This window comes from Egretta garzetta, unplaced genomic scaffold (assembly GCF_000687185.1).
Source record: "Egretta garzetta isolate BGI_Z169 unplaced genomic scaffold, ASM68718v1 scaffold2, whole genome shotgun sequence".
NCBI lineage: Eukaryota > Metazoa > Chordata > Aves > Pelecaniformes > Ardeidae > Egretta > Egretta garzetta.
The window spans coordinates 3,330,543-3,343,751 of record NW_009258894.1 but is presented as its reverse complement, the minus strand read 5'-3'; the positions used below and the strand labels follow the sequence as shown (position 1 = coordinate 3,343,751).

The 13,209-nt window shown below is 43.0% G+C and overlaps 2 protein-coding genes across 3 annotated transcripts in view; one reads left to right on the top strand and one right to left on the bottom strand.

The window, feature by feature from the left end:
• ARG2 (arginase 2) overlaps positions 1-3,024 on the top strand; it is a 22,465-nt gene extending 19,441 nt beyond the window's left edge. Inside the window, 3 exon segments of the mRNA XM_035889794.1 lie at positions 135-243; positions 1,698-1,834; positions 2,793-3,024. Of these exon segments, the coding sequence (XP_035745687.1) occupies positions 135-243; positions 1,698-1,834; positions 2,793-2,998 (452 nt within the window). The 3' untranslated portion in view covers positions 2,999-3,024.
• Positions 3,025-3,033: 9 nt separating this feature from the next.
• VTI1B (vesicle transport through interaction with t-SNAREs 1B) overlaps positions 3,034-13,209 on the bottom strand; it is a 12,617-nt gene continuing 2,441 nt past the window's right edge. The window contains exons 2-6 of one of the 2 annotated variants that reach the window (XM_035889781.1): positions 8,748-8,806; positions 7,927-8,118; positions 6,410-6,583; positions 4,559-4,620; positions 3,034-3,488 (exon numbers count right to left, since the gene is read on the bottom strand). In XM_035889781.1, coding sequence (XP_035745674.1) covers positions 3,392-3,488; positions 4,559-4,620; positions 6,410-6,583; positions 7,927-8,118; positions 8,748-8,806 — 584 coding nt within the window. In that variant the 3' untranslated portion in view covers positions 3,034-3,391. The other variant, XM_035889782.1, reaches the window with a different exon arrangement.

Sequence of the window (13,209 nt, the reverse complement as noted above, 5' to 3'; positions counted from 1 at the left end):
ATAGTAAGTTGATTTAAATTAAAGGACTTTCACAAAGGCTGAACTCATCAGCTTCTTTCCATATCTGGCTGCTCTCAGGGGTTGCTGGATTTAAGCTGAGGCCAGTAATAAGATTTTTTTTTTTTATTATTTTAACAGCTATATTTTGAAGAACTATGACATCCAGTATTTTTCCATGAGGGATATTGATCGCCTTGGAATTCAGAAAGTTATGGAAAGAACATTTGAACAACTGATGGGCAGGTAACAAACTATTATCTGATTTAAACTACTCTTATCAATCATCCACTTGTTGCATATCTACCTTGCTGAAAGTTACTTAAGTGAAGGTCGCTCTTGACATAAAGCAGCCTAACAGACTGTGACAGTGTCCAGTAAATAGTGAAGTCTTAGCACTGACTTCAGTCCTCAACTTCCCCATTTTGAACTGGAATAATTTCACAGTGTTTCGCAAAAAGCTATGAGATAGGTTGCCTTAGTCACTACAATTGTGGCTCTGTTTTACATGATTTGTTCTGTTTCTTGAGGAATTCTGCATTTTGCTGCAGTTTGACAAAATGTTTGAATCAACTTGGAGTCTAGGATATACATTGCCCTTTTAAAAATACATGTTGCAACAAACAGTAACTTAAAGTCAGCTGTTAGTGCACGAGGTAGAAGCATTTGATGGCTTCCTCCTCAGATGATGCTCACATACGCTGTCCTGATGACAGCTGCCACTTCTGTGGCTTCGCTGTAACCACGCCCTTAGGTGGTTATGTCTTTGCCAGCCTTGTTCAGCTTTGCTGAAACAGATCAGGGAGCAAATCGTGCCGGCCTAGGGCCACAGGGAGAGCATCAGAGTGAAAAGGGTAACCTCTCACCTCAGGGTGGGACAAAGTCCTGTAAGTAGAGTGAGGCCTGTGTATCTCTGCTGCGCGCTGGTGTATCTGAAGGTGCGCTCACCCTTCCTAGCTGCAGCAGCACCAAGAAGTTGCTGATCCAGATGCTTCTCCCTACTGAGCATCTGCAGCAAGTCAGAAGTACGCAGGCTACCACCTAAATAGCTCATCTGAGTGACAGGGAGCATTCAATTTATTAAGCTGTCATGGGTTGCCAGGCTTCATGCAGTAAGTAGCTAACGATTCAGGTTTGAGATTGTCCTTCACTTTTTCATAGGCTTATGTGGCAGAGTTTAGAGGCAGCCTTCAAGTATTGACCTGAAAAATGTAGAATGCATGATGAGCTGTCTATGAAACCCTCAAGCTTGGTGCTTCCTCCATCCTAGATGCCGTGTAAATCAGTGTTTCGGCCTTTCACCCTGGCTTTCTGTACAATGGAAGGAAAGGCTGGATTATATCATACATTTCTCTGCATCTTTGCAACTAAGGAGACAAATGCCAGATAAGATGGTCAGAACTAAAATATGTCTCTTCAGCCAAATCACACCTGAGCAGATGTTCAGTGAGCCTAGAAAGACAAACTTGTTTTCCCAATGTGTACCAGGGAAAGTTCTGAGCTAAGAGAGATTTCAGAGTCCAAAGATACTAAAAACATAAAAAATCCTTTCCAAATATATGTAACACATGGTATGGGACTTAGACCCTTTAGCATCATGGAGCATGATGCTACTTTGCTGATCAGCCTGGATGGTAAGGAATACATGTAAAAAAAGGTCAAAGTTCTGAGGTTGCTTTTCTTGTTTTATTCTGTTCCAGGAGACAGAGACCAATTCACCTGAGTTTTGACATTGACGCTTTTGACCCCTCACTGGCTCCAGCAACGGGGACCCCCGTTCTAGGTGGATTAACGTACAGAGAAGGGATGTACATCACCGAGGAAATCCACAACACAGGTAGGAGCTGACCAGCAGTACTGGACTAAGCGAGGGCAGGACACACTACACTGAGCTCATACTGGTTATGTTGTTCCTGTGTAACTAGATAAATAGATAAAGGCACTCAAACTTCAGGTGCCTACAAAGTCCATTCAGCCTTGAGTAAGGGAGAAAAAAGTCCTATGGTTGGGCAGTACCCCAGGTGCTGGAAGCAGCTTCACCATCAACAACTTCAGCTTACCAAAAGTAAATAAAATACAGAATTTTTGGCATTAGGTGTCCATATATTACTTGGTCATCTTGTATAATACTGTCCTCTATGCCTAAATGCATGAGGTCAGATGTAAAAATGGACAGCTGGAATTCAAAAATGGATACAAACAATTTTAAACAGTTCCAAGTTCCATTCTAGGATTCAAGGCTAGCAAATCAAGCTGTCCATAAGTCTACTGCAGTTGACTCAATATATGAGGAATTTCCTCCTTATACCTTGGGGGGTTTATTTAATTTGTTTAAACAATGCGTTATTTGCCCTAAAAGTTGGTAGAGGAGCTAAAAAATCCCAACTAAATAACCAACCAGGCAACAAATTCAATAGAATCATGAACAGGGTGGCAAAAAATAGTAGGTGAGACTGTTTTATCTCCCTTAATTTTTAGACTGAGAGAAAACAAGAGTAAAAACCATTTCTCTCGTAAGTCTATATGGAACAAACTTGGGTTTCCTGGAATGCTAAAAGCATGGATGAGTGAGGTAGTGACAATGTAAGAAAGAACCCAATTAAAACACAAACTTGCATCTAGGACTGATAATCTCCCCCCTCACTTGAGAGCCAATTTTACTTGCCTAAGGGGTCGAGTAGGTCACAAGCTCGAATTTCAGACTTGCTGCAGTGAGTGAAAGGCTGCAAAAGAACCCCCCCTACTAGCAACGTTACCCTTTTTCATAGTAACAAAGCTGTACATCATTTTCCCAGGAATGCTTTCAGCTGTAGACATGGTTGAAGTCAATCCCCTGCTTGGAGCTTCGCAAGAGGAAGTGAATGCCACTGCTAGTCTTGCAGTTGACGTGATAGCAACGTGCTTTGGGCAGACAAGGGAAGGGGCGCACACCGCTTTTGATGAACTCCCAACACCCAGTTCTCCAGATGAATCTGACAGCGAAGAGCAAGTGAGGATTTAGGAACCCACAGTGTTGGGTATGCTGGACATTACAGAGCTCTGCTGAGGCACTCGAGCAGAGAGATCGTCAACACTTGGCAAATACTGTTAACTTCTCAATTTTTAAATAAACTAGCTTTTCCACTGAGCGGTGGCTACTTTATTACATACCAAGATTTATTCATTTAGTTATGTATATACAAATAGAGACAATAAAAGATTTATTACCTTCTTATTAATCTTACCAGTAGTTCAAGTCTGTCTCTGCATTTTCCTTTTACGCCCAATCTAGTGTCAGTACCGTTCCAGCGGAACACGCTGTCTCCTGAGACAGTTCAGCCCTCAGACAGTCAGAGGGAACAGACACCCCATCCCGTTCCTCAGCAGCGGATAAGCTCATCTCACTGGGTAAGATTCATCTGCTGCGGAAGAACTTGTAGTAGACCACGCCTCCGAGGATGGCTAGTTCCAGGATGATGATAATTGACAGCAACAACTTATTAGTGGTTACCCTGGAGTTAAAAAATAAAAAAATATCCAGGATAGGGTTTTTTTTTTCCCTTGATTGTGAAAGCAGATTCTAGATAACGTGCTCACCATCATACCTTCAGTAAGGGTACTCCCTGGTTCTGCTAGACCACGCCGTGCTACTCAAACAGCTCTTAACAAGCAGGAGGGGACAAACTCCATAGTTTCCTACTTCTGTTTTCCTGGAAATTCTGCTTAAATCCCATACGTCAGCAGCAGCAGTTCTGTTCCTCATCCCCCACCCCACGTAAGGCAGATCATTCTGCTCTACGCGTGCCACCTCATTCGACTGAGCAAAGAGGAAAACATCAGCTGAACTCCCGCCCTAAAACCCACCTTGTGGTGCTTTGAAGTAAACCTATAAAATCTCAAAATAACAACGTACTTTTACTGTTAAAAATTATACAGTTATCCTAACTTCCTTTAGCAAGGGGTATAAAGGAAAGGTTGTTGGGCCAGAAGGCCCTACTGGAAATATACTCCATGAACTGGTTTCTAAGGATAATTAAACCATATAGTTAAGAAACTATAAATACACTTAAGCAGCCAAGGCTTCAGTCATCAAAACAGTGTTATGGTCAGGCTTGGAGTTTCTCATGCGACTCTCTGGCTGCTCCAGGGCGTCGCCATGGGCTGAACAGACTTGTCTGTGCCATCAGACATCTGAATCACTTCATGCTGCAGTGATTTGTGGCACAGCTTTTTCCAACCTGCGTCACAAGAGCTGCACCTGAAGTTACCGTTAGCAACTCCCTGTACCTCGCTTATGCCCAAACCCCTCCCCTCACCGCCGTTCATCATGCTGCCTGGTTAAAGACCCCGCATTATCCTAAGTGAGCAGCACAAATTCAGTAGTGGTAACTACCTGTATGCCATGAAACAATTACCAGAGAAGAGCGCACACAAATTAGCACCTGCACGTGGGCACATGTTCCCTTTACACATTCCCTAAAAACCTCCCTGCAGCAACAGCTGACGCTCTGGTTTTTCCCTGCAACCGGCGGGCAACAACGGTCCCTGCCGAGCGCTGCGCTGTGTCAGTCACGCCACTCACCTCCTGGACATAGAACGGAGAATCTTGCGACTCTTGCTCAAGTTTTCACTTGTGTTCACCAACTAAGAAGAAACAGAAGTCATTTGCCAGTTGAACACGTATACAGCGACTCTGTGAAGATGCACCTGGAAGCAGCTGGTGCTGAAATACTGCAATTAATAGTGGGACCAAGCCTAACCATATATTCTCAAAATTCAGAGACAACACTGTTCTCTGTGCACAACACAAGCTGGAAGCATGGTCTCCTTTCTAAGGAGGAAATAGGACTTTCACATACGCCTTCCCTTAGATACATACAAAGACAGGCAATTTAGGATCGCTTTCTGCCCCTTTAGCTGATCTACAAATCTCAGAAAGTCGGTATTGGCTCCTCTCATTGAATTTCATTTCATTATTCTAGTTGTTGACACCAGAAGAAAATGGCACGGCCGTGCTCTCCCCGGTACATTTCTGGAACTGTCTGAACTGCCGTTCTATTTCTAGCAAAGAAAGAACCGTGTTGCGCTGACAGGTCTAAGCGACCCAGTGGAGCTGAGCTCTGAACTGTTAATAGATAATCCATTTCAGCTTTGTAATGCTCAGGAATCAACTGTCAAGTATTTTTCAGTCAGCTATTAAGAAACACATAATTAAGTGAGGTTATGGACACCTAAAAAACCTGTTGTCTCACAGAGTGTAGGGATTCACGCTGTGTGGCCGCTGGAGGACTCCAGGTATGATCTCGCTATTCTACTTCCAAAGCTTCTGGGGAAGTGAAAGGTAAGCCAGGCCGCTCTACCTTCTCAAGTGGAAAACTGCCGAGCCTGTTCAAAGCGTACTAGATTGCCCGTCTTTGCTATGAAAGACCAAGCAAGAAGCAAGCCTGCTTCTAGTTGGAACGCGCATTTAACGCAACTCAGCACTACAGTGCTTGAAAGGCTCACAATAAAAGTCACAGCTTCACGAACCAACTGTGGACAGACCGATGTGCTCAAAGGACTGTAATATTTTTAATTAGAAAAAAAACAGACATAAACTACGCCTAAAAATCCTAAGATCACATTTCCTTTCCTGCTCACCAACCCAAACTTGGGAGCAGGGCAAATCAAAATCTGACTGAAATTGAAAAACTATTGAAATGGAACAGCTACAGGCTTTGTCGCAGTGAGCAGAGAGAACTCCCACGAAAAGGGCTATGGCTCTTCTTGTGGCTGAGCGTGCACACTTACTTACAGAACTCTGCGTCCCCCTGCAAGCCAACTCATCTAAAAGCTTTACACTCAGAATCCCTTGTACACACAGGAATCCCCAGCAGTTTGGTACTTCAAAAAAATCAAATGAACTACTACTTAAAGCTTCCACAGTAGAAGCAGAGCTTCTTGACCCAAGGACAAGGAACAGGCATCTTGTCTGACACCACTTCCTCCCTCCTTAGCTAACGGATGTTGGAAGGTTAGCAATTAAGTAATTAAGCTTCTATTAAATTTCATTTCATTAGAAGAACTTGCTAACCACCTCCCAGAGCTAAACCTTTATTAATCACCTAGTGGTTGGCAACTCCTTAGCACTTTTTTAAATCCATAATTTTTTCAGTAATGCTATTTTTTAATTTAGCAGGGGTTTATAGGTCTAATATCCAACCTTGCACAGACACGGCAGCAGACATTTGGCCATCGTGCTTTGGGCCTTCTACAGTAATTTGTTTCCTTTTCTGAGCACAGCACAGAAACGTGGCAGCCTGGATTCGGTCTGTAGAACCATCAATGGGATTACCATCTCTAGGGAGGTCTCCGAGAGTAACTCCTGGCGCACAGTTCCCACTAAGCTAACAGCAGGTTGTTTCAATACAAGGCCCGCAGTTTCCCTGCTTACTCTGCTCTTGGTGCGTTCCAGTTGCTCCCGCTGCTCCCCAAGCTCTTCAATTATATCGGTGCCAATCTGATCTGTTTCAGCAGCAATTCGGTGCGAGCGCTCAATGCTCTGACTGGCTCGGTTCAGGCTGTCTGTTCCCTGGAGAAGCAGCACCCTCTGTGACTGCAGATTAGTCTGAAAAATAACGTCTGCTTAACTATTAAGCACAAAGAGAGAGGTATTAGGCTTCTGACGTATTAAAAAGTTAGGAGGTGACTCCACAGGCCATCCACTTGTATTAGCTGCACGTGCTGCTTATAGTAACTGAAGTAGCCCAGTTAATTTTGACAGAGTTCTTGTTTACATTCTAAGATCATGGCCAAAACTGGTTAAACCTTGAAAAAGAAGGATGCACAACTAAAGAGCTAAAACAGTTACAAAAAACCTGTCTTTGCAACAATTTACTCTTCCATCAAAGAACGTTTACATGGAAATAGTGTCTTGGCTATCCAGATGTTACCTTTTCCTTCCATTCGTATCTAAATTCAGTCTTATTTGTGCCTTCACAGTTGGTTGCCAGGGAGATCGTTAAGAGTTTACACAGTCAAAAGGATTAGGAACAAACAGCACCAACAGATGGACTGCTAAGTAACAAAGATCCTCTTTTCATGACAGTAGCCTCTGCTAAAGGGCAAGAAATGTTTGCTGACCTCGGGGTCAAAAGGTAGCTCAGAATAAAGTATTTTATTAAGCTTCAGGAAGTCTGATCTAGCACCCTGCTCTCAGGTTTTGGAGGAACCAATCAAGAGGAATCAAATGCAAAAATTTACCAAGCTGCTGCAGAATAAGATCGCAAGGAGAAAGCCTCCCTCAAACCTTCCTTATCTAAGGCAGGCAAACAAAAAGTCCACCTCCTTGAACTGTCTGTAGGGGTGACAGCACTTTGAAGACAATGAGCCGATTCGGTCTCACTAGCTCAAATGTATCTAAGCATATCTGGTAACCAAAGCAAGCGGGGCATTTCTTGCACTGTAGCAGCACATCCATAGTGAACAAAGTGCTAGAGGATGACTTCTTAGATTTTCTTGAAATTATTTACACTGAGGTTGCTCAAGAGAATTCTACTAAAGAACCTACACAGTGCACGGTTCACACACTCTGCTAGTTTTGGAGACCAAGACTAGATCAGTTACCCTTTCTTCTCAGTCATCATCGCTTTGGTGTTTTCACTGCTGTCGGGGATTAAATAAAGCATTTCAGTACAGGTTGTTGTGTAAGTTCCTAACCGCATGGTATTCAAGGACTGTGATTTGGATTACACTCATATCTTTGTTTTAGAACAGAAAAGCTCTCCTCTGAGTTCCCGCTGTTCTTCCTCCTCCCTGAGATATTCATGTTACATGCAGAGAGATACGCAGGGAGTTATACAAGCACAGAAGCTATGCGGATTAAAGTAGAAACACTGTAAACAATACATCTGGAACATTTTTCTTAAGCAATCATAGCAACGTCAAATAAAATTTATATCTAATTCTCACACTCTGTTCATTTTCTGTGGAGAAGATTCCATATTTTATATCGCCTTGACTTCCAGGGCCCAATCCCAAATCTGTGCTTCTCATCTCTCTCTGGAACATGGAAAGGTCTCTTCTGTACGCCCGGATTTTGCTCATCATTTGGTTGCGGAAAGGCAGAGGAGCATACTTCAGTTCTTCCTCCATTTCCCGCAGCTTTAAAGAAAGAAAATGTCTTTAATTTTTAAAGCACCAAAATCTGTTCTTATCAGCAGCCATACTCAGAACTCACCACCAGATGACAGGATTCACGTTTTTTAATGTCTTAAAAAGACAAGTTATATGGGGGCTTTGTGCAGTTCCATGTCACCTGCTGTCCAGGAAAGCCTGTACAATAAAGGTTTCAAATATTCAAGATCCCTGATATTTAACTGTCAGGCTATTATAGAAAGATCACGCTGGGTTAAGACCAACATGAAAAAAGGGCAGGGGGGCCAGGGGGGAGAAGAAAAATAAAATTTCTCTATATGCCCTCCCAACAATCTCTAGCAATTGCACCTCCCTCACTCTCCTTTATTCAACAAAGGGAAGGCGACAGCCAAACCAAGCACTCAAAGGAAAAATACGCATGTAAAAATATTTGTCTATAGCTATATATGTCTCTCTATATATACAACAGTCTCGACAAACACAGACACAGATCAATGAATCAAACATTAAAAAAAACCACATTTGCCTGCCAGCATAGGATCCACAGGGAGAGTAAAGTTTGGAAGTACTGTCCTTCTTAAGGGCATCAGTGTTTCAACTGGACAGAAAGGCCGGAAATCTAGACTTCTGTTTACCGTTTCATTTGCTTCACGCTGTTTCTCATCGAATTCTCGAACCAGTTTTTTCTTCTCCTCTGTGGAAGAAAACGTAGTATGTCAGATCAGCCACAGAGAAATGACAACAGAACTCAACCCATTACAGACAAGGAAGCCGTCACAGATGGCTGACTGCAGAGACACCAGGTCAAAATTTACCTCAAACAGGAACAGCTTGTTCTTACAACAACATAGCAGAAGGTGGGGGGGAGAGAGAGCAGAAACTACCCTTCCAAATGCTGGCCACTACCTCTGGTCGACAAATATTTTTCTGACCTATTATCCTCCAATCTCCGCTGACAGAATGGTGTGTTGAAAAACACTTAACATGAAAGGATAACAAAGAGGGCATGCTGGTAAATGGCTCATAAATATTTCTTATTTTTTTGCACACATCTGGGAAGATTACTGAAGGCTGAAACTACATTTTGGATTTGAACAGAACATCAAGTCCATCTACATTTCCAAGTGAGCCCTGAAGTTCCTAGCAGATAGGGCACTCTGCCTTCTCATGGTCATAAAGTAACTAGCTAGACGGGGTAAGCATTCTAGAGTACTCGGAGATGAAAGATGCCATCAAGATACCACCTTGGGTTCACAGATTAATGCCCAAATGCTTCCCAGAATGATATCACTTGTTTAATCAGCCAAAAACCCTAGACATTTTACTTGTTTGAGACAGTTGTTTGCTAAGGTCCTTGTACGTAGGGCTTTGGAGGCCAAAGAATGGGTTTCACCGCTGTTACTCTATTTTTAAACAAAACTTGAAGGTGTGTATTTTACATGTGTTAAAACACAATCACACCTCTCTAATATCCATGATCAATGAAAGCAGAATGCAGAAACTCCCGTTATCTGAATGGAGCAAAAATGCATGTTTCATAAGCTTTTGCAAAAGCATTGAAGACGACCACCAGAAGACTCCTGTAGAGTACTGCTGAACAAAACCAAATTCTGTCAGAAGTCTCCTAAATATGCACTAGCCCAATTCATCTCTCAGGAGAGAACAGTTCAGTCTTAAATAAAATTTTGGGTAGCAAAAAATGCAGACAGTCATCTTGGGAAAACTTCTCTAATTTCATTTAACTTAAAGACAAAAAGATAACATTAAGAAAACATCGTTGCAGTAAAAGACTGACTTGATTATCTTTTTGCAAATATGGCCCTCAGCAAAAGAAGCATTTTTAAACCACCGAGATCTCAACAATAGGAAAAAAATTTGAAGCAGTCAAAACATTTTTACATAGCTTCTCTCACATATATGACATGCCTAAGCTGTAGCCTTTCCCTTTCAGTTGAAATTCATGTTAAGCCCCAGAATTTGAGCTGTAGATCACAGAATGCTTTGGGTTGGAAGGGACCTTTGGAGGTCAGCCAGCCCAACCCCCTGGAGTGAGCAGGGACACCTTTAACTCGATCAGGTTGCTCAGAGCCCCATCCAACCTGGCCTTGAATGTTTCCAGGGATGGGGCCTCCACTACCTCTCTGGGCAACCCGCTCCAGTGTTTTACCACCCTCATTGTAAAGAATTTCTTCCTTATATCCAGTCTAAACCTACCCTGCTTCAGTTTAAAACCATCACCCCTTGTCCTGTCACAGCTGGCCCTGCTAAAAAGATTGTCCCCATCTTTCCTATAGATTCCCTTTAAGTACCGAAAGGCCGCAATCAGGTCTCCCCGCAGCCTTCTCTTCTCCAGGCTGAACAAGCCCAACTCTCTCAGCCTGTCCTCATAGGAGAGGTGCTTGGATCATTTTTGTAGCCCTTAGGAGACTTAAGACAGAATTAAAAGCCATCATCTAACAAGAAGCTATCCTCTCAAGTAGCACACAGAATTATTACAGACCAAGCTACACGATGGCTGTTAACACACTACACACTAGCTGCTATCAGGAAATGCAGTTTCATATCCCAGTTAATTAATTCAGGAGGAAATGCTGACTTACGAGGTTCCTAAATGCACTCTCCTCCACCTCCTCCATGATTTGCCACCATGTACATTTGTGCTGATGCAATTACTTGTGCAACTGGGCTGCACGTGAAATCATGGACGTGAACCGCAGGAAAGCAGCCTTCAGAAATCAGTATTTTGTTTCATACCAGTCCGATTTAAGCAGTGCCCTCTTAAAATAACTGCCGTCTCAAGCTAATTGAAATCTGGTGTGGCACTTCAGTAAAAAGCAGTATTTTACCTTCTTTGTGTCCCCCAAGCGGATTAAGACGACACTGCACTTATAAATGAGCAGCCGAAGAAATGCTACCTTCCAAAAGTCAAGGAGCAAAGGCTTCAGACTTTGTTGTCTATATGCCAATAAGGAAACAGGCAATGTGGCTTGAAAGCACGATACTGGACCTGGCCTAACAGAAATGCCAGAATAACATTGAGCAGCTTGATTCGTATCCCTCTGAATTAAACTGTGACACAAAGTACATTGAGAGAACTTTTTTAATGCATTAAAAGTAAGAAGTACCTAAGCTGCAGTAACATTACCCACATGCCCATCAACATTTAACTGATTTATTCCCAATCAGTTAGAAATGGATGCAGTTGAAAAGGACAGCTAACTGAATTAATGTAGAGGAAAGTATCTATAATTGAAACTGATCCAGGCTGCTTGAAGTGCCTTCTTACGAATGTGGAAGGAAAAGATTTGTTTCTAGAGCTCGGAATTTGTTACCTTGTGTATACAAAGCGAAACGGCATTTCCAGACCTCTGCCCCTCAAAGATGTCCCAAGGACTACAGAGTCCGTCTTCCCTTGAGGTTGGGAGCGTGCCAATCATCTTAAGAGAGCATGCAAGGTATCTTTTATTGCCTCCTGAAGTTTTCAGGATCAGATAACTCGAAAAGTAAAGATACACCCCCCTCCCCATATGTGCAAGAAGCACACGAAGCCCATTAGGAGAGCAGAACGCCTCCACCAGATAGACAAACTCCTGACTTATCTTAAACTCCCGTAGAAACACTTTCCAAAAATATTACCAAGATTTTTGCAGCAACAAACTTAAAGAATAGAACAGTCATACTAAAATTTCATAGCATGTCCAAAGAATCAGTTTTTGATTATTTGTAACCTGTTGGGGGGGAAAAAAAAAAAACCCAACATTGCAAAAACTGCTGCTTGTAAATGCTCCATTTAAGCCCACTGCTCAGAACCCACTGCTGAAGACCACCCCACTTCCATGGAGGCCTGACAGAGTTTTACTTAAGAAACCAGGAAACCGACCACTCTCCCTTCTACAAGGAAACAAGGATTTCCTCCGAGAAAGGGTTTTTCTTCTTTTAGTGCTTTTTATTCTTGGTGACCACTAGTGAAATTAAGCCAGCTTTGACAGCTGTCATTTGCAGGTCTGAACATCCTTCTTGTACTAAACTTCCCAGAAATGCTGAGGATGAGGACTGCGACCCTGAATTTAACTCGTTACTAAATGGAAAGCCAGGTAAGAAATGGAACATTAAGCTTTTCACAGCCTGTGTTATCGAGCAGAAACTGGTATATTCTGAACAAACCATTTTTAGGATTTTTACACCTAAACACATAAAATTGATCAGTTCTGGGAGATTGACAAGTCTATTGCAGAATGTGGCTGGCAGCCCCTACTCATTCTTGTGGCACAAAACCCATGCTGAGCTACAGCGGTTCATGATAACCGTGTGTCATGTCATACGAAGGAAGTATTTAATCAGAGATTTGGTGACACTGGTAAAATTCTCCTTGTCAGCTCACTTCCCTTTCCGGTTCTCAGAAAACTGCCAAGTATTAGGAACTGCATTAGAAGCACAATGCCAAGTCCTCCAGAGAAGTACTCTGTCAGAGTGTTCTACCCGCTGGTATGATATAAGGAATACCCACAAAATCAGATTTTGCTTCTAATATAACTTTGCGTAGCTTGATAGCTTTTTCTAGTCTATGGGTAGGTAGCGCACAAATGGTCATTTAAAATGCAAGTCTTCTCCAGTAAGTCTACAAATGCGTGTGGACAGCTGCGATAATAAAAACTGCTTTTAATTCTGTTGCTCGAGATTTTTAAAGAGTCAGACAATGACCAAAAAAAAAACCCCCCCACCAAACCCCCCAAAGCGCTGCAGTTTAGGCAGTTCACCTAGAAACTGCATGAAATAACATCCAAATAACAACTCCTCCTCAGAGACAGGACTGAAGCCGAAAGCCCAGCCCAGCGGTGCGTGTGTATGGAGTTGCAACGCACCAGGCAAGAGGAGCTGCTCTGGAGGAGTAAAGCCACACACCTGCCTCCCCATACCTGCCTGTTTGGGGCTTTGCACGACCAGGTCTGACACTCAAGAGCAAAGCCACCGGCACACAGCAGCAACTGAAAAACACGGCTCGGTGAAGCCAGACCTAGCAAAGCCACCCGCCCCCTCCGAGGGGCCGGCTACCGAGAGCGATGCCCTGAATTTCTGCAACGGCCTGGGCACACGCCT